The sequence below is a fragment of the Eleutherodactylus coqui genome, chromosome 6 (genome assembly GCF_035609145.1).
Source record: "Eleutherodactylus coqui strain aEleCoq1 chromosome 6, aEleCoq1.hap1, whole genome shotgun sequence".
In the NCBI taxonomy this organism is placed as follows: Eukaryota; Metazoa; Chordata; class Amphibia; order Anura; family Eleutherodactylidae; genus Eleutherodactylus; species Eleutherodactylus coqui.
In genome coordinates, this window is record NC_089842.1 from 188330819 (window position 1) to 188355688 (window position 24870).

General features: G+C 44.8%; 1 protein-coding gene across 3 annotated transcripts; it reads right to left on the reverse strand.

Moving 5' to 3' along the window:
• Positions 1-482: 482 nt before the first annotated feature.
• Positions 483-18321, reverse strand: LOC136633051 (serine/arginine-rich splicing factor 5-like). 3 transcript variants are annotated; one of them, XM_066608480.1, is made up of 9 exons: positions 18218-18296; positions 14252-14406; positions 13017-13147; positions 11122-11192; positions 9757-9867; positions 8258-8327; positions 5667-5740; positions 4543-4653; positions 483-1921 (listed from the first exon to the last, which is right to left on the reverse strand). In XM_066608480.1, the coding sequence occupies exons 2-9, from the start codon at positions 14271-14273 to the stop codon at positions 1726-1728; spliced, it is 786 nt and encodes a 261-aa protein (XP_066464577.1). In that variant the 5' UTR covers positions 14274-14406; positions 18218-18296; the 3' UTR covers positions 483-1725. The 3 variants fall into 3 exon arrangements, with proteins under 3 accessions (XP_066464577.1, XP_066464576.1, XP_066464578.1); XM_066608479.1 differs by having other exon boundaries at positions 8258-8330; positions 18218-18295; XM_066608481.1 differs by lacking the exon at positions 14252-14406 and having other exon boundaries at positions 8258-8330; positions 18218-18321.
• Positions 18322-24870: the final 6549 nt, after the last annotated feature.

A 24870-nucleotide genomic window follows, 5' to 3' on the forward strand; every position in this document is an offset into this window, starting at 1 on the left:
CGCCACATTGCAATGTAATTTTTTTTTGTTGGAGCCTGGGTGAGAAATTCCAAGCCTTAGTATAAGGTGAATGCACACGGGCGGAAATTCCACAGCGGGATTTCCCACAGAATTTCCACCCGTGCACGCTGCCATAGGATTGCATTAGTTTATGCAATCCTATGCAGATGGCTGCGATTTGACCGAGGGAAAAAAGAAGAAGATCACAGCATGTCCTATTGCTGTGCGAGCACAGATAAGTCACAGCTGACGCACCAGCTCTACTCTGCGCACGTTCTGGCTGGGCGGCAGCCAGCACAGAGCAGAGCGGAGGAGGAAACGCTGCAGGTGGTGAGCCGCGGGTCACTGCTGGGGCACGGGTCTCATCCCACTGCAAGACTTCTCGCAGCGACATCTGACCTGGCCGTCTGCTTGAGCCCATACTCTTAAGGAACGGATCCAAATAGATGAACAGTAATAGATTTTAAAACAAAAAAAAAAAATGCCTTTAAAGTTTCTTTAATTAAACAAAAGCAGAAAAGAGAATACAGAACAGATCAAAATTGGACAAACAGCTTCAAAACTATTTTGCCTAGCAAACAACTATCAGTTTCTACCCACAAAAGCAAAAGGTCAATTAACACGAATGCTCAATCAGAATTGAAAATTTTAAAAAAAGTATGAACGAAAAAAAAAAACAAAAAGAAAAACAACTGTCCTTGAAACCGAAAGTCTAAATAAGGCTGGGTTCACACAGGGCGGATTCCCGTCGGAAATCTCGCGGTTTGGCCGCAGCAAAAACCGCGAGATTTCCGCCGGGAGAACCGCGGTGGTTTAAGCCGCGCCGGCTTTGAAGCGGCCCGGCTGCATACTTTTCCGTTGCGGCCGGCGCTCCCATAGAGGAGAGCGCGACCGCGACGTAAATAAACAAAAAAAAAAAAGTAAATAGACATGTTGCACAGCCGCGGTTTTAGCCGGATTTACCGCTGCGGATTGGCCATCCCGTGTGGACGAGGTTTCTAAGAAATCTCGTCCACATGGCTGGCTAATCCCGAGATTAGCGGCCGCGGGCGGTTTTGCCGCGGGCGGATCTACCGCGGCAAAACCGCCCTGTGTGAACCCAGCCTAAATCTGGCAATTCTACATTTCGTATTATTAAAGGAGGATGTTTCAACCTTCACACACACACACACACAATAACTAATGAATCCAATATCAAAACACATAGGCTTTGGCTGTAAATAAAGGACCTCAATGGATAACAAATGACACCTACCTGATGTAACATGCGCTATTAGAACACTTATGATATTTTTTATATATATGTATTCACTGAAACTTACGACTTTCCTCGCAAGAATTTAAGAGTAGCAATGAGTGTTATTTATAAAGAATAGAATAGGGCAGTGTGTGATGTCAAAGACCATAGTAACTAGAAATCTAAACACATCTTAATTTATAAACAAGTCAGAAAATCAAAAATATCAGACAAGTTTCACTCATCTACACAGTGAAAGACATGTCAAATAAGGATTGCATCACTCCTACCAATCCCTTGCTCTAGGCAGAACAGCCAGATCGCATGGCATATTTACAAAAACAAAGCATTAGGCCACCTTTTATGCCAGATTATTTTACAGGCGCTTTGGTTACAATAAAACAGTGAAAACCTTTCATACCCAGCAATCTTTCTCAAAGGGGCACATAACCTTCATTCAGCATTTCTACACATTATCAAGTGTCATCTTAACCGCGGCTCTCTGCTGAACTGGATCGGGACTGGCGTTTGGGGGAGCTCTGGGAAGGTTCACCACTGGTAGATTTCTGACTGTACTTCTTTTCAGGTGTACGGCTAGGAGAGCGGGATCTGCTGGCAGACCTGGAAGATCCACGAGACTTGGACTTGCTGCGTGATCTTGAGTAGCTTCTTGATCTGGACCTACTTCTCAGCAGAAACGATACAGATTCAGTACAAAATGCAACCAGAAAACAAGTGGACAACCCATTTACAAGAGAATCATCTAAAAAACCCCTGGCCAATTTCATTCTCTTAAAGGGGTTGTCTAACGCCGAAACGGTTTTTTTTTTTATTCAATAGGCCCCCGTTCGGCGCGAGACAAACCCAATGCATGTGTTAAAAAAAAACAAAAAACGTTTAGTACTTACCCGAATCCCCACGCTGCGGCGACTTCTTCCTTACCTTACTAAGATGGCCGTCGGGATCTTCACCCACGATGCACCGCGGGTCTTCTCCCATGGTGCACCGTGGGTTCTGCGCGGTCCATTGCCGATTCCAGCCTCCTGATTGGCTGGAATCGGCTGACGGGGGCGGAGCTACGAGGACCAGCTCTCCGGCACGAGCGGCCCCATTCACCGCACAGCGCAAGCGCGTCTAAAATCGCCAGAAGACGGCGATTTTAGACGGATCCATGGCGACGGGGACGCTAGCAACGGAACAGGTAAGTGAATAACTTCTGTATGGCTCATAATTAATGCACGATGTATATTACAAAGTGCATTAATATGGCCATACAGAAGTATATAACCCCACTTGATTTCATGAGACAACCCCTTTAACTCTGCTTTACGTACCTCGTACCTATTCAGTTACAGAATGCCTAAAAGGTAACCATACAGACCTTTAGCACGAGCTCACACAACCGTATGGCAATACGCTACACAATTCCCCCCCCCCCCCCCCACCTAAAAAAAAAAAACCACACCATTTTACTGATATATGGAACTGCGTATCCCTGCATATTGTCGTGTCTTTACACACACATGCCTGTACAGCGTATTTTATGCGTGCTGTTTAGCACCGGCTTTCTAGTTTGTTCTCTTTTTCCCCCCCATTTCCTTCTCATGTCTCCTAGCAACATGCAGAGAAAAAAAAACTGCTGCATATACGCAGTGTAATTGTGTATGCACTGCAATTTGAACGCACCAATAGAGAATAGAGCTCTTACTCGCGTAATATGAGTTAAAATAGGACATTCTACATTCTCTCTTTACCTGCGTAACATATGCAATAAATATACGCAAGTGTGAATGGAACAATGAAAATCCATGTGCTTTCATTGACACCATTTACCATGTATTATGCATGCGTAATATGCAATGCAAATATGTCGTGTGAGCCAGGCCTTAGATAGCAGTCATTTGGCCAAGTAATTTCTCCCGACTCTACCCGTAAACATAAAGGCTCAGGCTTACCGATCATGCGATCTCAATTGGCAGAGGGTGAAGTAGTCACAAGAAGCTAATCTTTTTTACCTTCCATCTCCATGCAGCCCATTTGCGTATCTATTGTAATCAGAATACCGTGCAGACAAATGCACTGCATAAGAAAACCCTCTCATATGTAGTTCAATTTTAATATAGATTGTAGCTGCATAAGAGTGCATGGAATGCCATCTCAAAATAGATTTGTCCGTGATCTGACGGACCCATATAGAGTTTACATGAGGTTTTTTTAGCCTCAAATTGGCACACAGTCCAATGTATAATTTTAAAAAATGCATTGTCAGAAGCTTAAGTTTAGTAATATTTTCCCCTCCATGATTGTAAAAGGCTTCTTGGAGGTGCCGATGAGTTCACACAGCAGCCTGGAGCTTAGTGAAGGCTCTAGGGGCTGCCATGTATTGCAGTCTACTAAGCTTTGCCCATGGCAGGGCTTAGTAGACCAATATTAAAAAATACAATGTGCTACAGTAAAAGTTCCCTATGGAGTATAAAGAAAAACAAAGATAAGAGTTAAAAAAAAAAAAAAAATCTTATTTTATATTTAAAAAACCCCAAAACAATAGTTATCGCTGAAACATTAAAGTTTGAACAATTAAAATCCCTTTATTTACCTTGCATGGTGAACATTGTAAGGCTTCTTGACCATGCTTGGATTTGCATTGCAAAATCTGGAGCGTCATTCCGCAGAAAATCCAGCCCATAGCATGCTATGGAAAAACCGGATTTCCTGCCCACGGGCGGAAATCCCGCAAGTGATTTTCCACTCGCTGGAAAGATTTCAGAGCATGCTGCGATTTGCCGCTGGATATGCATGGCCGGCTTCCATTGAAGTCCGTGGATGCCGTCAGTGCCGTGACCATTCTGCAATCATTGCGGAATGGCCGCAGGAGCCACGTCTTCACTATGGCGACGGCGCGGCACCCTCTTAACTGCGCATACGCATCCGGCACATTCGCAGAACAGGAGGCCACGTCATCGCAATAGCCAGGCGTCCCTGTACTGTGCATGAGCCCACACCTGGCCACAACAAGTGTAAAGGGAGGCGTTGCTCCCATTGATTTCAGTGGCAGCGAAGCCAGGTATTAAACTGCTGGCAGTGACCAGCAATGTCAACGTCCACAGCTGGCCAAACAATCAGCTGATCGGTGAGGATCCCAAGCTACAGCCCCCCCTCGATCAACTACTGATGGCCTTTCCGAGGGACTGGTCATCAGTAATTAAAAGTCCTGGAATACCTTTTTAAAAAGAACAGATGCTTAATGGACGTATAAAATAAAGATGGTAAAAATATAGAAATCTAACTGAGCCAATTCCATGTACCTGTGTTTTTTGCGATCCTCAGTCAGTTTTATTTTACGACCACTAAGTTCCGTGCCATCCAACTTTTCTAGAGCACTCTTCATATCGCTGTACGATGCAAATTCCACAACCCTTGAAAAGAATACCACAAGAACTCATCTAACTGCTCAGTAATCAGAATTTAAAGAGGATCTGCCATTTTCCTAAAATCTGGTTTAGTTAATAACTATATTCCTCAGGAAACCATTCGGGAGAATCTTTTCTTACAACACTGGGTGGTGTCGTTCTTCTGTTATTCCTCTTAAGAAATTAACAAATTGACAACTCTATGTTACAATTTGGGAGGGGTTTCCTTAAAAGGAATCTGTCAACACCTTTTTGCTCCGCTTTTTAAGGGTAGCATTAAGGTAATGACAAGCACCCCGATTGCAGGAATGAGCTTGTCTTATGCATCAGTGAAGCAGTGTATGAGAAACTTACATTAATAGTAGCAGCACACATACAGACGGCTACAGGAAGTTCTATACTTCTTATGAGCTGCAGGCCAACCAGTAACTGGCAGCTGTCTGCCTATTACTGTACATAGGCAGACAGCTTGCCGATCATTGGGTTGGGCAGGGCTAGCCTGGAGTTTGTGAATATGGAGGACTACTGCCTGTAGCTGCCTATATGTGTGTCAGAAACTTACATTTTATCAGTAGCAGCAAACTGCTCCACAGATGCACAAGACCACTTCAGCATCAGTGCTCATCACTACCCTATGCTGCCCTCAAAAAGCAGAGCATAAAGGTGGTGACAGATTGCCTTTAAACAGTGCAATACCAGACTATGTAAAGACACGAGAGGAATGGTTAACACCCTGTTGTCAATTTACTTATAAATTTTAGGAGCAATAACCTGAACAGCAGAGAACAATTCCAAAAGAAAACATGATCAAGAATTTTTAATTTATAGCAAATACAAGTATTTGTTCATAAAAAAAGGACCTATCAGCTCTCATAATGTGTATTTCAGGTACCTTAAAAAGCAAGCACGCGCCCCTCCCATCCGCGCACATAAAACTCCCGAAAATGACTTAACTGAAGTTTGACAACTTTTGCATTAAAACCTGAAAGTTGAAAGTGCCGACTATTTGCAAAACATACCCTTCATTTCTGTTACCCCTGTGTGCATCCACGTAGGTTACCTCTCCAGCTTTTCTCATGAAGTCTTTCAGATCCTGAAACAAGTAATGTTGGTTAACTATAAACTAAAATGCCCATACAAACGGATTTAATTGTGCATAAAGAATAAGATATTGATACTGCACTGACAAGACCTGTGGTTTAGCTAAAAACTTATGATAAATCAGTGTTAGTGTCATGTATGAAAGCTGCTCTACATAATATGCAGATACATTAAGTGAAGTGTAAACGCGTGGTAGCATTCTTACACAAATTCTACTAATGTTGTTACAATAGGGACACAAGCATATATGGTTATAGGATACAAAAAAATGGTATTACTCTATATGTAACAACTTCACTGCTACATACACTTAACTATTCTGAGTTTATTACTTGGTGTTATATTATTTCAAACCCAAATTACTTACCACAATATATAACCAGTGGTCGGAGGTACCTTAAGCAAAGAGTCGCTTGTCCATAACCTAGATGACCTTGTGAGCAACTCACTTACATGAGAAGGGTGGAAGGCAGCAGGGGAGCACCAGAGTCTCAGTAAGTAAGTGATGTTAAACCTGAAACCACTGGATGCAATCACTGGAAGTGGCTAGAGAACCTGAGGCTGACCTGAGCTAGCCACTCTTGCTCAAATCTGGGCAAACCAAGATCTAGATCGGCAAAGCGGGAGGGTGATAGGAACCAAAAGGAAACTTCAGAACAGGCCCAGCCCTAGAATTTCAGCCATTAGCAAACCAAAAACTCTTGGGCTCCTCCACACAAGAGAAACGAGGCTTAACCCAAAGAAAGGCTGTTAAAAGAGGTTCAAAATGCACGTGGTTAGATATATGTCTGTGAAAAAAATATTTACTACAACACAGGATGGAGCAATATAGTTTAGTACTGATAAAGTAGATGTGCAACTTAAAAAATAAAAAAAACAAAAGAAAAAAAACACCCACACACTTAAGATGTGTTATACTTTAGCATGGTTCTAATACGGTGCCATCCTCGGACCGAAATTTCTGTTATCGATTGTCATTTGTCAAACATTGGCACGTTTTACAGAATTGAATAGACAATGCAACAGAAAGGTCTATCAAATAGCACAAAAATCCAGAGCATATTAACTAAACATTTCCAAACCTCAGCAGACTGACAAGCTGTCACGTTAAGACATCTACGATATGTCCGAGTATGTTCAGAACACAATATAAGCAACTGTAAAAGGATTTTACAAAAGCGTACAATCCTGCAAACGAAACCGACAACTGCACAGAATATGTAAACTGGTTAGCATGTGCCCAACAAGCCAAGCGTGCTACATCAGAGAATCCAGGCTGTGCAATTACTAATTGTCCACTGCTGTGTGCCACCAGGATGACTGGCTCTAGTAACAAGCCAGCTTTTTCTTTCTGCACTCATGTGTGACCTGAATATCTAGCTTGATTCTCAGCCACCCTTAAAGAGATGCAACTGTCATGTCGCCATCACCGATATTTCCCAAGGTGGTTTCAGTTTGCGCAAATACAACACTTAGCGCAGGAAAGAGCATCAAGGAGCATATCTGACTTTTAAACAAAATATCTACCGCATCCTTAACTATAAGAAGAAGTCAGTTACTGGTTTCTCAGCAGATCCTCTAATTCTATAAGCCAACAAACTCTTTTCAGAGACTGAACTGATCTAAAATAAATAAGCTAGAAAACCGAGATAGAATGAGACAAGTCATGGTGATGCGTTCATTAGCACAATGCAAGAAGCAGCTTTACATAATCGTGCAGAAGAGGCAGCGAGCAGCAGCAGTGAACGGAACACCTCAAGAGGAAACAATGTATGATGGATCCCTGTTACACTGTATTCTTCAGTGGTATCCATTCATTTGCAAACTCAACGATATTGCTCCACTACACCACAAAGCATTATCAAAGAATCTGCCCAGGAGACAGAATGTCTCAATATAGAGCATTTATTAGATGTCCTAACAACATTAAGCTAGCGGGTCAATAGGAATAGCAACCGCTGAGTGGAACCTTGTGATCCCTTATAGTCTCACCTGGCTTGCTCTTCAGGAACTTTTTTTTTTTTAATAAAGTATTTGCAGAAACTGTCAGATGCTACCTGCTTTACATACAGGGCATACTTTATGATCCCCTGATTGTGATTTCCAGACAGCTACAGGTCATCTACTAGCTTAGACGTATTAGGGTATCTAATAGATGCCTTAAAAGCCTCTGTCAGATTCTCTACAGTATTCTCACAGAAGCTCAACTGTACATTAACGTTAGATAGAGGCACAAAAACGTATACCAAGTAGCAGATAAACGCGGAATAAACTGTCACAGAGACTCTTTAATTTATAGATACTTTCTGAACAGCATCCTGGCATATAGTTTGGTGCTGTAGAATATACAATACCGTTAACTTGGAAGCACTTGAATAGACCTTTGTTAAAAATTGTGTGAATCACCAGGTACAAGGGTGAAACCACCCTTATGCTCGTATGACCATATGCAGTTTAAAACCTAGTCCTGTAGCGCTACACGCTAGAATTAGCTTTAAAAGATGCTCACCTGCCAGCTGACTCGTGAAGAGAGATTTTCCACAATTATTCTATGCTCGGTGCGTACTGGAGGTCCATACCTACTGCCAAATGATAAACCATTAAAAGGGGTTACCAGGATTTAATTACTGATGACCCATCCTCAGGCTAGGTCATCAATAGTTGATCGGCAGGGGGTCCACTGCTCAGAATCCCTACCAATCAGCTGTTTCCAAGCCTGCTGTCAGTGTGGACAGAGCCTGTAGATAGCTGACCACATTGTAGTGGCCTGGGCTGGTAATGCAGGCACAGCTCCCATTGAATTCAATGCAATACCAACCTGGGCCACTGCAAGGTGGACAGAGTTGACTGCTCCTGACTCTGTCTGCACTAACAGTGGGCCCAGCAAACAGCTGATCAGCATGGATCCCGAGCAGTGGACCCCCATCGACCAATTATTGATGACAAATGATTAATAATTAGGTACCAGAAAACCTTTAAGTGACATGTTTGAAAATCCATATTACTGCAAAACAGTATTAGGTGAATGTCACACAGCAATACAAGTGTGTTTGTTAACCACACCAAACTTCAGATATAAGGATGAAAAATTAAAAGTTCCCAAATGCATACCCCCAGTTAATTAGCCAGTAAAACAAAACGTTATTGCTCTCAGTAAGGGCTCATTCCCAGGGGTGTATATGTAAAACGCTGTGTGGATCACACAGCGTTTTAGCACCCTGAGAGTTAGTGTCATGCACAATATGACTTTTCTTTTAAATTCTCTGCTGTTTCACGCACGTATCTACACGCAATGTATATATGCTAATGTGAATAGACCAATAAAAATCCGTGTACTTTCATTGACAGTATTTACCACGTACTATGCAGGTGTGCATAATATGCTGTGAAATCAGGCTTGTGGGCATGAACTGCTTAAGAGAAGCAAAAATTCTGTAAATATGATACACTAAAAGGTATCATATTTACAGAATTTTTGCTTCTCTTAAGCAGTTAACAAAAATAAAATTGTTAGAGCAAGCTTTCAAGGCTACTTCGGTCTACTTTGATACCATGCCTGATGAAGAGACCTAAAGAGTCTCGAATGCTTGCACTGTTAATTTAATTTCTGTTAGCCTACAAGATCATTTTGCTTCTCCTACCGGAGAGCAATAACGTTTGTGTCACTGTCTCCTGCATGAAAAGGGAAATCAGATCAAATTGCTTTACTAGAAAGTCACATACAAGATCAGCACCATTGATTTCCAAAACTCTCTAAAGAGCACTTATACAGGTTTTTTGGCATGAGAAATAGATCTGCTTTTCTTCCAGAAAATGCACCACCCTCGCCACTGGTACTGAAGTTGAACCCTATTTGATTCTGATTTTCAAGAACATTATTTGAAAGTTGTAAAAGCTGGCTATCTGTATATGGGGTGTTATAACTGTTCTTACATTTATTATGGACCTATCAGAAGAGAATTTTGACTCAATATGCTAAAAAAGTACACGAATCAAGAATATCATTACCTGGGTCCACCACTGTTTGACTGACGGTAGCCAAAGCGCATTGGGTAACGCCCTCCGCCACCCATCATTCCACCTCTTCCTCTTCGATTTCTGGCATGCTCAATTGTGACTCTAAATTAAATAGAAATTAAAATATTTGTCTGATCACTACTGTTCAATATTTCAACACTTGCCCAACATCTTCTAGCTTAATGGCTTATACAGGTAGTTGAGTTGCAACATACAACCCAGAGCCTCAAAAAGTTCTATGGAACCAAACTTACAGCACCATATGAATCTATGGTAGGATAAGGTCAGTAAAACTGCAGGAAAATTTCGGAAAAAAGGGTAGTTGAACACAGGTACTATATGACTAACTGAATGCAGCCTTATGGTGCAAAGGTTCTACCAATTACATTGCCTGTGGAATAAAAGGTATCGCATGGGAAAATCACCAGCATGTCAGTCACTACAATCAACAGTCCTGATCCTGCGTTCCAAGTATGCATATTCCCCTTATTAGACTGTCTAGTCTCCTCCTAAAGTGACAGTAGATATGCACTCATTACCACTTGTTAATGCCTGTCCACTGCATTCACTAAATAGTGCTGATATCTAGCCACAGGATAGGCGATAGATTTATAAGCACCTGCTGGGACCCCTGCAATCTCTAAAACAGGAATCCCAAACACCCAATGCCAGGTGAGTTTAAAGCACCATTTACACGCAAAGATGATCACTCAAAATTTGCTCAAAAGACAGTTTGAATGACAGTTTTAAGCGATCATTTGGCATAGCTACTAATGGGCACTAATGCCTATTGGTAGCTTATTGGCTTCATTTGCATTTAAATGAAACTCCCTCTGCTGTATGCAGATAACAGCAGGTGGTCTGTTATCTGCATACATCTCAATTGTTCTCCCCGGAGGCAGCAGCTAAAAATAATGTTATCAGCGCTCCCACGGAGAATCACAGCATGCAGCCTAGCTATCAGCCGAAGGATGGCTTTTATGCTGAATTAAAAATCACCGTTCGTCCGAAAAGCTAATGATGGTAACATTAACACGTAACGATTATCGCTTAACAGACATCGTTTGAGCAAATTTTGAGCGATAATCGTTGTGTGTAAATGAGGCTTTAGTGAAGCAGTAGATATGCCTGAATACTACAGCTCCATTGCATGTCTATAGGACTGACAGAAATAGCTAAGAACAGTACTTGGGTATCCCTGCCAGATTCATAGACCATGTCATGCACTACAGCATCCAAATTTCTCCGGTGTCTCAGAACTCATGTTCTAGAGATTGTGGGGGTCATTTATCACCTAACCTGTGGATAAGAGATAAACTTTAGTTATGGGAGAACCCCTTTAGGTATATATTTTACCTTTCATTACATAATTCTTTTCCATTCAGCTCATATACTGCATCATCTGCATCTCGGTGGTCTTCAAATTCCTATTGCAAATAAAAACAGGTATACTGATTAAGCTTAATTGCTCCATCTCCTCCTGAAAGCACTTAAAAATAATTTCCACACAGACTTGCAGGTCTTCCACTGCAGGAATCCGAGCGTGCTGTGTACATGAGGCCTTGGGTTGGTTTCACACGGCCGAGAATCTCACGCGAGATTTGTGCGTTGCGAACGCCAAATATGAACCACATACTTTTGAATGGTGTCATACACATGAGCGAATCTTATAAAATGGTCCCATCTTAGGGTGTGCTCTCGCATCGGCTATTGTTTTCAAGGAGGCCTGTGCAGCATTGCACCATGCGCTAGGTGCCAGCGAGTGCGTTGTGAGGTTTTCCAGTCCATCGTGGCTCTCAGCTGCGCCAGAGGATCGCTACTTCTCCAAAGCGATGCAAGACCGACCCAAAAATGCTGCGCATCCTCGGAGGGTATAAAAAAAAAACAAAAAAAAAACCACTTTGGCAAGCACGAAATTGCACTCACCTGTGGGAAATTACCCTTAGGCTGGTTTTACATGAGCGTCAATCTCACAAGAGCGATATCAGGCCGAGTTTTTCAGCGCAATAACACGCTTGCCCATGTCTTAGGCCTCATGTCCACGGGCAAAAGAAGAATTAAAATCCGCAGCGGATTTTAACTCTTCTCCTGCCCACGGATCCGCATCCCATAGGGATGCATTGACCACCCGCGGGTAGATAAATACCCGCAGATGGTCAATAAAAGTGATTTTTTTTTTTTAAATGGAGCATGAAAAAAAATGGACCATGCTCCATTTTCGTGCGGGTCTCCCGCGGGCTTCTATTGAAGCCTATGGAAGTCGTCCGGATCCGCGGGAGACCTAAAATAGGAATTTACTCACCTGCTCCGATTCTTCCCTTCGCCAAGGCTCCATCTTCTCTCTGTCGCGGCCGGATCTTTTTTCTTCGGGCCGGCGCATGCGCTGGGCACGTCATTGACGTCATCCTGCGCATCCGCCGGGCCGAAGTAAGAAGATCCGGCTGCGACGCAGAGAAGATGACGCCACGGCGAAGGAAGGATCCGGAGCGTGCGAGAGGTAAGTTTATTCCTCTTTTCAGCGCTCATGTCCGCGGGGCAGGAGGGACCCGCTACGGATTCTCCCTGGAGAATCCGTAGCGGGCCTGATTTTCCCCGTGGCCATGAGGCCTTAGGGTGGTTTCACAAAGATTTTTCAGGGAAAACACTGCACGTACATGGCCGCTGACAGCACGGAGCAAGAAACTGCTTGCTTGTTGGAGTCCCTTTGTTTACAGTAAACGTACAGGTATGTATGTGTGGTTGTACCCCAGCTCCAGCCTTTAGTTGGCCAAGTTAGATCTATGTATAACCAGTCACCAACATTCAATCTTGACTTTCAACAAAGGTGCAAAAAATAAAGAAACAAAAAAATTATAAAAAGACGACGTGTATATGACTAATTCAGGAGTCTTAGAAAGTGGACATGATAGGACAAGAAGTGTGCAGTGCAGACAGGCAGAGAACTGAAACTATAGCTCTAAATGGATGAGAAATATACACGCCATCTGACTGAGCTCCTACATTTTTCAACCGCTCGGTTCTCATAGTGGCCATTGGCATAAAACCTGGCTGACATTTTGGGCTGTTGAAGACAAGGTGGTAGGAAAGGCGAGGCTGTTGTTCTGCTAACAAGTCTATTTTTCCATCTCTCCAGGGATTGAGGTTATCATGGGGGACAATTATTCTACAAGACAGACACTTGAGTGAAAACAAGAAAAAGGTAACACACAGGTAGCTAACAAATGCTATTATTCACAATAACTGACACTTACCACAAAACCAAAACCACTTTTTAGGTTAATTTCCCTGATACGTCCGTATCCCTTAAAAAACTTCTCCACGTCTCTCTCGCGAGCATGAGGACTCAGCCTCCCTATAAATACTCTGCAACCACTCATGTTATCTGGGGAAAAAGAAGCAGAAAAGTGTACGGTATGCAAGTGGTCTTCAAATGAAAGGGGAAAAAAGGTTATATGCAACACACTGTAAAGCACAAACTACTAAAACTGATAGGTTATGGTGCAATACCCTTGGACCTCTGATGTCATCTCCATCTATAATGTGTAGGTAGGATGCCTTCTGGATATAAGCCCGTCAAGTCATCTGTATTTCATATACCTTGAAACATTGCAGGTTTCCTGCGCCAAGAAGAATACTCCATGTCTTCTCCTTGCAGTGCCAAGACCAGGAATAAGATTGTGTACTCCCAGTCTTGCCACAAAGGGCTTGTTAAGGAGGAGACAGAAAGCCCAGGAGCTTTGCTTCTATCACATTGGGTAAGGCTGTACATTATACATAGCAGATTACACAAGGTTAAGTGGATTTCTACACATTTAGCCCCTAGTATTGGTATTTTTTTTTTTTTAAATATGTAGAGAAAGACTTTGCGCACACACACACACATGGACCATCAACGCCACCTCCCAGCATGTCGTCCCAGCCTGCAGCTGATTAGGACTACTACAGCTTACATTTCCTCCATATCAAAGGAGTGAGAGAAGTAAGTCCTGTGTGCCTCTGTACAGAGTGGGAGGGATGCCGCACGCATGCTGTGCCTCTGTTAAATACGGATCCATAATGTAGCTGTGTGCATTTGAAGGCGGTCTGTCGCATTATTTTTGCAATCCAAACTAAATATACTGTAACATGTGGATTTCGTTGCTGATTAAAATGGTACCTTTATTTTTTTGCTGCCATCTTTGACACACTTCCCCCACAGTATGATGGTGGGCCATCCAATAGGCAGTTCACCTCCCCATCTGATCCAGGCTCACTCCCATGTGGACCCGAAAGGGAGGTGAAGCGCCCATCAGATGGTCCACGCGTCATCAGGGGGTCATATCTCTGGATGGCAGCATCTATACAAGAAAAGAAAGGTGCCATTTAATAAGCAACAGGTCCCGTGTGTTACAGTATATTTGGTTTAAACTGCAAAACTAATGTGACGAGCCTCCTTGTACAGCTTGATCCATCACAAAAGTATTATTTGATATTAAGTAACTATCACCTGAATAGTCTATCGCAGCCATGCCCGTGAACGTGCGACTGAGCCCGCTTCAGAGGAGACGTTGTAGCTGGCTGCAATCTCCGCTGGCAATAGCAGTTGGTGGCTGCGGGTGAAGCCTGATGTGTGGCAGCTACCGTATATGATCACCAGCTTCACTACAAGTAGGTTACAAATACAAAGCTGCATTTCATGAGAATGAACAGTCTAGGTCAGGATATGTACTATGAGCGCATAGGCTTAATACAAAATGCTACATTGCTACTATAATAAACCCCTCTGATCAGTGGGGTCTGCCTGCAGAGCCCCTCATCATGTGTATTTGGAAGGGGCTGCGACACTGATCTGTACAGGGAAAACTGAAAGTGCGACAGAGTGCCAGGGAAACCACTGATGAAGGGGAACAGTAAGGCCCCCTTCAAACGGGCGGAAATTCCGCGGCGGGATTTCCAGCCCGTTCCTGCTTGCATAGTATTACATTAGATAACGCAATCCTATGCACTCAGCTGCAATTTGTCCGTGTAAAAACAAATTGCGGCATGTTCTATTTCTGTGCGAATCTCACAGAGGCCGGCACAGAAATGTCACTGGTGACGCGCTGACTCCTCTCTGCGCATGTGCTGGCTGGGCGATAGCCTGCGCATCACAGAGCTGAGGAGCCGCGGGTCACAGCTCCTTATCCCGCCGTGAGAATTCTCGCATCGGGATCCGACCTGGCCATCTGCAGGCGGCCTAACTCCTTAGGGCATGCTGCAGAGTTATCAGAGACAGCCCATACTCACTGGATACGGAGGGGGCAGGGCTGCCAACACGCAGTGGCTGGCCATAAACGTCCTTACTCCAGCTGTGTGCTATTTACTGGTGATAGACTTTCCTACGATGTGAGAGGGAGTGAAAACGCATAATTTTGAAACCAATGATTTTAAATGGTTTCATTCTCATTTGCACTGGTGAGGGGGTGGGGCTAGAGGGCAGAGAACCCCTCTAGTCCCACCCCCTTTTAGTTAAAGAATCACTATGAGAACCCTTCTAGCCCCGCCCCCATCTATCCAAATATGGGGAGATATGCAAGAGATACCCTGTAGCTCCACACCTCTCTCCCCTCACTATGGGGGATTCTAACGCTCTTTTCCCATTAACTTCAATGGGGCTGGGGCTGGGGCTGGTGCTGCCGGCCCCATTACAAAAAATGGGCAATAGTGCTGTTTTGTTTTTTTTTTAAATCGCAATTTGCAGTGAGTGAAAACATTGCAAACGAGAAAGAAACCATTGTTTTCAAAATTATGCGTTTTTACTCCCTCTCACATCGCAGGAAAGTCTACCACCAGTATGGGAGAGGCCTTAGGCTTCCTACATATGATTGAGTGCGATATCAGGCCATAATACACGACCCGATATAGCGCTCGGGAACGTGCGATGTACTGGCACGACCATTGGCCACCATCACTCCACTCATCTGGTGGAGGCACGTTTTTCGTGATAGAGGGGGGTTCCCAGCAGTCGGACCTCCAGTAATCATTCATCCCATGAGGATCATATAAAGGGGGTCGCTTGAGTGCAGATGTTTTTTTTTTTTTTTTTTTAAAGTCCAAAAATGTTGAAACACTAGAAGCAGCCGTACTCGCCAGTTCGTTTCCCCGGTGCTGCAGCTCTCGCGGCCTTTATTTACAACCGGCTACCATTGGACCGCTGCAACCAGAGGCCTCAGCAGTCTCCTGGCGTCACAGATCCGGGAGACTGGCATGTGACTACTGACGTATTCAGGTTGTAACCGTTCATAAACAAAGACAGGGAGGACCACAGGAGCGATTGGGCCAGTATGGCTGCTTTTATTGTCTCAACACATTTACACGCATATTTTTTTTTTTTTTTTTATCGTCCACACCCGGACAAACTCTTAGAAAAAGTTGGTTGGGACTTTAAGGCAGTTTTCTATTGATTGATCCAATCTCGGGATCCTCACTGTTCAGCAGATTTCTGGTGTCGTTGTTAGTGCAGGAAGCATATAGCGCCGTCCATAGGGGTGGCATAGGTAGGTATTGCAGGCACAGGTCGCACTTAACTCAATGCTGTGGTACCAGACTAGGCATCTACAATGTTGTCAGTGCCATCTGCTTCTAGCACCGACCATTGCGCCAGGAATTATCGGACCGGCGGGGATCCCAAACGGCAGACGCTCAAACGATCATTTACTGATGCCCTACCCTGAGATCAATAAAAAGAAAGTCCCCAAAGTCCTGGCCAACTCCTTAGAAGTTTAGCCAGGACTCCTGACACTCCTTATTAGCGTTACCCCATAATTTTGACCCCTTTTTTTACTACATTACCGTAGTATGGACGCAGAACGTGACCTAAATATGGCTATATGTTCCTGGTCTAAATCCGACATACTGTGATCTGCCCTATAGAATGCCGTATGATAGAGGAAGTCACCTCTATTCGTGGTTCCCAGGACCTCCATACCGTCAGGAACGCAAGGCCGGTCTGACATGACCAGATGCGAATTGCGGATTCCACGATCGTATGATCTGTGGTAATACTCTGTTCAATCAAATACATGGGATTACACAACTCCGTTCACATTAACAGGTTGGAATTGCGGAATTCACACAGAACGCAGCATGTTCTCCTTTACCGCAACATAAAGCCTACTGTGCTCTATGGTGGTGGATATTGCGTATGGCCTGCAGATACTGACATCACAGGATATGAAAGCAAACAATAAAGGCTGTACCACACATGACCGCCTACGTGAGTATTCAGTCATGCACTGGGTCACCGGCCGGGCCTCCCACAGGCGGAATCCGACCCTCTTGTGTCACACGACTGAGTTGGAATTGCGGAATCTGCGATCGTCACCCGCACAGAAGATCCGCAGCATTCTGTAGACATTCACACAAATAGAACATTTGCATGGAGGCTCACTTGAATTCACACAGCCGGGTTGAAGCCCGCAGAGGAATCCGACCCTGTGCCCGGCCGGTGACCCATGCCTCTCTGGATGTGCGGCCCAGCACATATGCGCGGTACAGATTATGCCGCGTCGCGCTGGTCGATTATGCCGATTCCACAATGATTGTGGATTGGGCAGTTTCTGTTGACTTCAATGTAAGCCATCCATGCTAGTATAGAACATGCTCCGATCTTCCCTCCGCAAGCAGAAAAAAAACCGCAAATGATTTCAGCTTGCAGACACGGAAAAGGAATTTTCCGTAGGATGTTTATTTGCTGCTGAATCCAGAGGCGAACACCCGCTCCGTATTCGCCCGTGTGTATTTGGCCGAAGCCTGCATTCACAGCCGGGGCCTACACAAATCTGATTTCCCCTCAATGGTGGAATCGGCTACAAAATACATTAAAGTATGGCGCAGTTCGCGTCCGCTGAGTACATCGGATTTCCTCACACGGGCTCTGCATTTTCTTGCACGTTTTCACTGCACACGCTGCAGGAAATTTCCAGAAAGGGGCAAAAAAAAGCAAAGTTATGAGTAAAAAAAAAAAAAATTGCAATCAAGTGTAGAGCAAGAATGCCCTGCAGATGCCATGTGTGGCAGCGAGCTGTGCCCACCTAATGCAGGGGAGGGTCCCGCTGGAGGCATGGCCCGCTCCTGCACTGCCGACCATGCTGAACAATGAGCTCTGGTATAACATGGGAGGGGAGCGGCCATGTGACTGCCAGAAATGGCTTCATCTGCCCCCGTGCTCCACGGCCTCTAATAACAACCACGCGCCTGTTACCGAACTACAAGTCCCAGCGTGCACAGACGAGCTCTGCTGGAAGTCGTTACACACCCTCCATTTTCCCTGCACAGCCCGCCTCTCTGCGACCCCGAGCATATGTATTATCACCCGTCACCCCCAGCCCCGCGGGAGGGAGAATAGTGTACCCCAAACACACCCTAGCAGGGGGACCCCTGTCCTTTCCCGACCTCACACCCACAGAGTCGCCGCTCTCCGCCAAAAACTCACCAACGCCACCGCTGTTTCCCGAGAATGAAATGGCGACCGAGAATCTCCGGATATGACTCTAACAAGATGGCGGCGCGGGGGAGAGGCGTGTTGTCATGGAGACCTCTGGTCTCTGCTAGCCGGCTCCCGTCAGCTTGTGGAGTGTGCTTGTGGCAGATAAAGTATTCACAGAAATGTTAATAAATGATCTTCGTGCAGTAAAATCTCCTCATTGTATCTGGTTGCTTTCAGCCATTTTATCTAGGCGCCTAAACTTCAGGCCGTGAGGGAGACTTCCCAGCTTGTCCTACTGGCAAAGAGGAGGCATTTTTGCAGCCCAAACCACCGTGCCCAGGTGTTAGGGCTCATTCACACCACCGTGATTTTGGCGCATATTATGTACGCGATGCGCGGCCAAGTGATACATGGTGAATGGCGTCAAAGTATACGGACTTTCATTGATCCGTTCACATTAGCGTGTAGATATGCGTATGAAAGAAATAGCAGCGCGCTCTATTCCACCGCGTATCGCAGCGCGAGCCCTGTTCCTTTGTATGGGTAGCGTATGCAACGCAGTCCATACGCAATACATTGCGTATTGGCAATGATATGTGCGCAATCCTGCTATGAGATAGAATGGGGAATTAAAAGAAAAAAAGTCATGGCCGTGTGCGCGAGATACACTGTCAAGCGCATGCACTCAATGCCATACGCAGCGATGGCCGTCTCTCTGCTGGCATTTTATGCATGCGGTCGTGTGAATAAGCCCTAAGGCCACTTTCACACGAATGTTTTAAAAACGCTGTATTTTTCAATGCAGCGTTTATGTGAGCGTTTTGTTATGTGCATTAACAACGCAGGCAAAGCAAGCTGATGACGTCGCCATTTTTTTCCTCCTCCCGGTGGCGTAGTAAGCAACGTTTTAAAAAACGCAAATTTTTACAGCATTTTATGGCATTTTAACCTACCCCATTCATTTCAATGGACAATGCATGGCGTCAAAAACACGCTAAACGCCTGAAAATAAAACATACAGCGTTCGTTTTAGCTCGGATTAGAAACGCGCCAAATCGATAGTTTGAAAAGCCCCATTGAAATGAATGGAGGCTCAGTGCAGCGCTTTTAACGGGCATTGAAAACGCCTGTGTGAGAGAGGCCTAAGTGTGCATTCACACGAGCGTATGTTCACTGTGTATGATGTGCGCAGTTTTGGGGCGTGTAATACACAGTACTAATATTCCATAGACTGCCGTTGTGCCGCTCACATGACGCACACGAAATACGCACACTAAAAAAACTAAATCTTGGCGCGTATTACATATGCATATATGCCAAGATAGGCTATGGGGATTGAACATACGCAGCAAGTACGCACGTAATACGCACTCACACAGGCTCGTAAGTGGGGCCTTAGCTGTAGGCGAATACGGAATTATGAAACTGCAAATAGTGCGTTTCGTGGCGGGTTTTATGACCGTTGATTAAGAATGGGACTTTCACGGATGCAGTGATACCAGTTTTTACAATTTTTTGATTGTAACGACTGAGAGAAAATTTAAAAAATCTATATTTTACTTATTTTTACTTTTTTTTAGTCTTTAGCCCCCATAGGGCTCTTGAACTCTCAATTATTTGTGTAGTTATTTGCCTGTTGACAGAGCAAAATCCACGTGCGAATCCACGCCGAAAACTGAGGCAGAAAGCCGAGGACTTTGACATGGTTTGTAGTAGTATTAACAGTATTAGGGCTAGTTTACACGGGCGTTTGCATACAACATGGCGAATTTCCCACAGGGTTGTACGCATTACAGCCCATACGCTCTGCCAGCAGAGACCACATACGGGCTGCGATTGGCACTGCGCAGCCCGGGAATCTAATGTCACGGACATGCGCAGTGTGATTTTTTTTCAATGCATGCCTATGGACAGCGTTTCATACGCAGCCTATTCAAGGGCTGCGTATGAGGCCTCTCTCACACGAACGTATTTGTGCAGGGATTTCCACACATTAAAAAGTCGCACGTATAACACGAACAAGCGATGCATTTGATTTCTATAGCTTCATTCAGGCGAATACTTTTTTTCCGCGCAAAATATTAGTGTGAGTATAAACCGGCTCTATCTTCCTCAGCCGTATCTTTTATACGGGGTGTGACCTATCTTTCGCCGTGTTACGCAGAAAGCTGCCATAGACTTCTATTGCAGCTAAAAAAAAGGAAGGGGGAGGAAGTTACTCTGCGTACAACGCTGGGGAAAGAAGATGGCTCGCCCTAATTAGACATTTTGTTGCCATTCTGAGCATTTCTTCCAATCGTTGCTTGCTGCAGCGCCCGAGGTGAATGGCTTTAAAAGCGCCAATTATGATCGGGACTCGAACTTATTAAAAATTCATCCAAGCGAATATACGCTCTGTACGGGTGAACGTATTTACGCATATGCTCTGATCTGGAATATGATTTCTCCAGCAGGCTTTGGGGTATTTTGTCGCTTTCCTAATTGTGTGGAAGCAGTATGCGCACACTGACCAAGTCAAACACAAGGTATGAATCTCATGTTAAAAATGGCTCTCTGCCCAGAAACAGCCAGACAGGGCCTTTTATTGTACAGACACACAATGGGCGTGCAACAGGTTACATCAGTAACATATAGGATTCTCATTTGTCGGATCATATAGAATCCTCCACCTCTGCCCACCCCCCTTCCAAGTCCCGTGTAGTTTGGACTTTATTCTCTTTAGCATGCAGACAGCTCCGTGTAGTGATGAATCATTGTTTACCTAGCCTGGGTGAGGAGTGGAAGGGGGCTAGACAAACACTCAGTATTAAACACAGGATATACACGACACTATAGCCCTTAACTCTTAGAGGTCTCTTGTGCAATCCCTATGTACTTAGAGCAAATACATCACCCATCCATTGGCTAGCAAATACCATTATTAGATTGTGTGTGTGTCTTTTAAACTCTTGAGCTAAAAGTCATTACAACAACAAAATACATTTGGGTTATATTAATCGATAGACATTTTATAAATAATCATCATGTCTATCACAATCCCCCCTTAAAATGTCTATCCTCTAATTCTCTATCTAATTTTCACAGTTTTCTGCGCATGAGCCTATAACTGGAGCGCGTTGAAGGTTCGTTTTAGGGTCTTCAAGGGGGGTGTAGGACTTGTCCACTCCTTCTGGGAATGCATCCAGCAAACTCATGGTGGGGGCGGCTTTTCCAGCATCAGTTTCACAGGTCTCTCTGACACAGGGAATAACACAGCAGACTAGAACAGAAAAGGTAACCATCAGTTCACATACAACAGCAACGCCCGTCTGTGCCAGGATCCTTTACCACCCGCTCATCCATGGCGAATGCTGGTCCCAAAAGTTAGCTTTTTTTAGTTAGTGCGGTCAGCTTCTTAATGACAACTGCGTCTTTACCCGCGGGTCACGTGTCGTCTAGGATGTAGGTATGACAAGTCTCCCCTATCATCTTTCAGACACTCCCCTTTTTAGCTAAAGTCGTCTCTAAGGCCATTCTATTTTTAAAAAACGTCATAGTCGAGGTAGGTCCTATTGGTCGACTAGTCCCTATAAGGCGTCTCTAGTATAATTTATAAACCACTGCTAATTATAATAAACATAATTAATCCAGTCAACGTTTATTTACCATAATGATCAGGAAAGTGGACTCGAATCTAGTTTTAACTTGGTCTCTAATTTTTAAAACTTGTCAGGTACCCCCCTTGGCTATCCTATGACGTCAATGTATACGTGTAGATCAAAACTACCACCAGGGGTCTCTCTTCTCGCTCTAGCATAATGTTACAATACTAGTAGCGTGCACAGGTACGCACGGCGTGGGACTCCCTAATCTTCACACACACCAGTGTCCCTCCTGGAGATAGTCCTAATGGTGAACACGTCCAAGTCGCCTCACCCTTGCGTCAGGGTTTTCCCACTGCCCGTAAGTCCCTACTCCTAGGGGGGGGGGGATCCCTACCTCACCTCAGAGGGAGGCCATGGATTCCCTGGGCTCATTTCCGGGCATCCATACCCTCTATCTGTACAAGTTAACACCCCACAGGGTGTGCCCTCGCCGGAACCTAAGGTCTTCTGCACTATCCCTAGGCAAATGGGAATTCCACTGACAATCCATCTTAGGAGATCGGGGCAGGCGCAGTACTAGTACATTTCTCCTTTTCTTTGGTAGCGTATGTGGTTGGCATTATCGGAACTGGCTCTTCATCTTTTTCAAACAAGGGAAACGTTGGTGTCTGACAGGATGTGGAGGAGCATAAGGGCTTTACTAAGGCACACTCCCCTGTCCAATTACCCTCCAGGCGGGTCCTCTACCTCATGTCTCCACAAAGCCAGTAAACGTCTCCTAAGGACTGGACCTGATTCTGCATCTATTCCCCTCCTATCATACTGTAGGAGGAGCAATACCCGTTGGTGAGTTCCCCAAAAATCTCCCTCCACCCTGCCTATTTGCCTGGCAGGTGTAGTTTCCAGGGTAGTCAGTAATACTCTCTCTCCGCTGCAAAACACTTTAGTTATAGAGTATTCCTTCTTCCACTTCTCACGGACAGTGTAATTAGCGGAAATGTTCGTGAAGAGACTAATAAACCACTCTTCAGCATCTACAGGGAGATTTAGGGGGACCGTCCCCGAGTGTGGTCGGGCACTACCGCACACGCAACAGTTAGACTTGTTGCTCCTGTTAGCATTGTACCTCATCAACTCCAACCAGAGATTCTGGTCAGAGTAGCCAGTCGCTACTGTCAAGGTGTCCTCAAAGGTAGGGTCGGCTATGATCATCATGTTCGTCAAGGTCTTTATCTTACGGCGGAGGGGGTTAATTATGGGCACGGGACTAAGTGAAGGCTTCCATTCGGCTGCATCTACCATATCCCTTATTTTAAACTTCCCTAAGGGATCTGTCCTCCCGTACCGGTATGTCCCCAGACTATAAGTCTCCCCGTCCCCCGGGCTTGGATCTCCCATGGTTAGTGTAACAACCACATTAAAACCAAGCAACATACTAAGTTCAGCCTTCCAATACCTGCTGTCCTTATTATTCTCAAGGAGGGTTATACGACTAATTAGGGATTTCCCGCTCCTATCTTTCTTATTTAAGGCACTTCGCGGTTTATAGGACTAGTCTATTCCTGTGTTACATCCCACTAATCCCCAATAACGGCAGTCTTCTCCCCAGACGTTATCAGTGGCGCAAACATATTGTATTCCCCGGGTATATAAGTCATATAACCAGCTGGACTGAGCTAAATCTGGCCTGCGGTGGGATCTTGCGCCTAGACACGGGACCACAGTACAATAGTCGAAGGAATATGCGGCTACTTGAGCATTGGACGAGTTATACTAGAAGGTAACCATACCCCCATATTCTTCCGACTAAGGATTCCAGTTGCCACCCTCCTCTCTCACTAGCCCTAACCAGAGTAATGTCTTTGGCACAACTAAGATTGGTCTCCCGGATCCGAAGCTTTCTTACAGTATGAAGCGTGGATCCATGTAAGTCTTTCGGCTAGTTTCACAGCTGTGGCAGTAGTCAGAAGCACCTGGTAGGGGCCATCAAATCGGGGCTCAAGAGGGTGCTTCCTGGGGAACTTCTTGACGCACACCCAATCCCCAGGCTGCAAGATATGTGTCCCAGTGTCTGGCTCTGAGTCTGGAAGAGAACACCTGTGCATAGGCTTTGGTTAGTTCTTTAACAACGGAAATCACATACTCAGTCAACACATCAGATTGTAATTGTAACCACTGAGGATAGTAACAACCTAGCCTTGGGGCTAGCCCAAACAATCTCATAGGGAGATAATGTATAATCCCCCCTAGGTTCATATCTAACACTGTATAAGGCTATTGGATGACAGTCTTTCCAAAGTGGCGTCATTTTTAAGTATCTTACTTTTAGCGTGCCACTACGTCTCTCCACCTTTCCACTACTCTAAAGATGGTAGAGTATGTAAAAGGCCTGGGATACACCAGAGCAGACATGACATATTGCATTCACCTGCGAAGTTTATACCTCTGTCTGACTCTGAATCACCTCTGGTACCCCATATTCACAGTTTACCTCGTTCATGAGCTTCTTTGCGGTTACCTACTTGTTTGCCTTGGTAACAGGGTCGGCCTCCAACCTGCAAAGACATCAACAACAACAAGCACGTAGTCATACTTCCCAACAAGTGGGAGCTGAACGTAGTCAATTTGCAATCCCTGAAATGGGTAGAGTGGTCCCGGCAAGTGTGGTGTGGCAAATTTACTTCTGCCCTGACTCACCTATGGCATAGATCATGCTAAACCGGGCAAATGATGCAGCAGCTACAGAGAACCTAGAAGTCGCCCAACCTCTTTCAAGCGTCGTCGTCATTACTGCTTTACTAGGTGGGTCTTTCCGTCCATCAGCTGGGCCATCATGGGATACAGGAACTGTGGTGGGCAAGTGCTGTTGACCGTTCACCACACGCTGTCCTGTTTCTGCTGCTCCCATATTAGTCCATTTATTCTTTCCTTCCTTGCTGGCTGGTAACTGTAAAAGTCTTTAGCATATCAAAGTCCAAATTTTTGTCAATGTCCAAAGTTTTTTACCACTGACTCATGCTGTCAGTATCTTTCTACTTTCTTCCACGGCTTGAGGGCCGCTGCCTTTGCTGCGCT

Coding starts and splice junctions, on each gene's coding strand:
- LOC136633051 (XM_066608479.1), bottom strand. CDS start 14,273: ATGGCTGCGATAGACTATTCAG. Junction 11,193..13,016: donor AAAGTGGTTTTGGTTTTGTG/GTAAGTGTCAGT, acceptor TATTTGCAATAG/GAATTTGAAGACCACCGAGA. Junction 4,654..5,666: donor AGGGGTAACAGAAATGAAGG/GTATGTTTTGCA, acceptor ATTCTTTTCAAG/GGTTGTGGAATTTGCATCGT.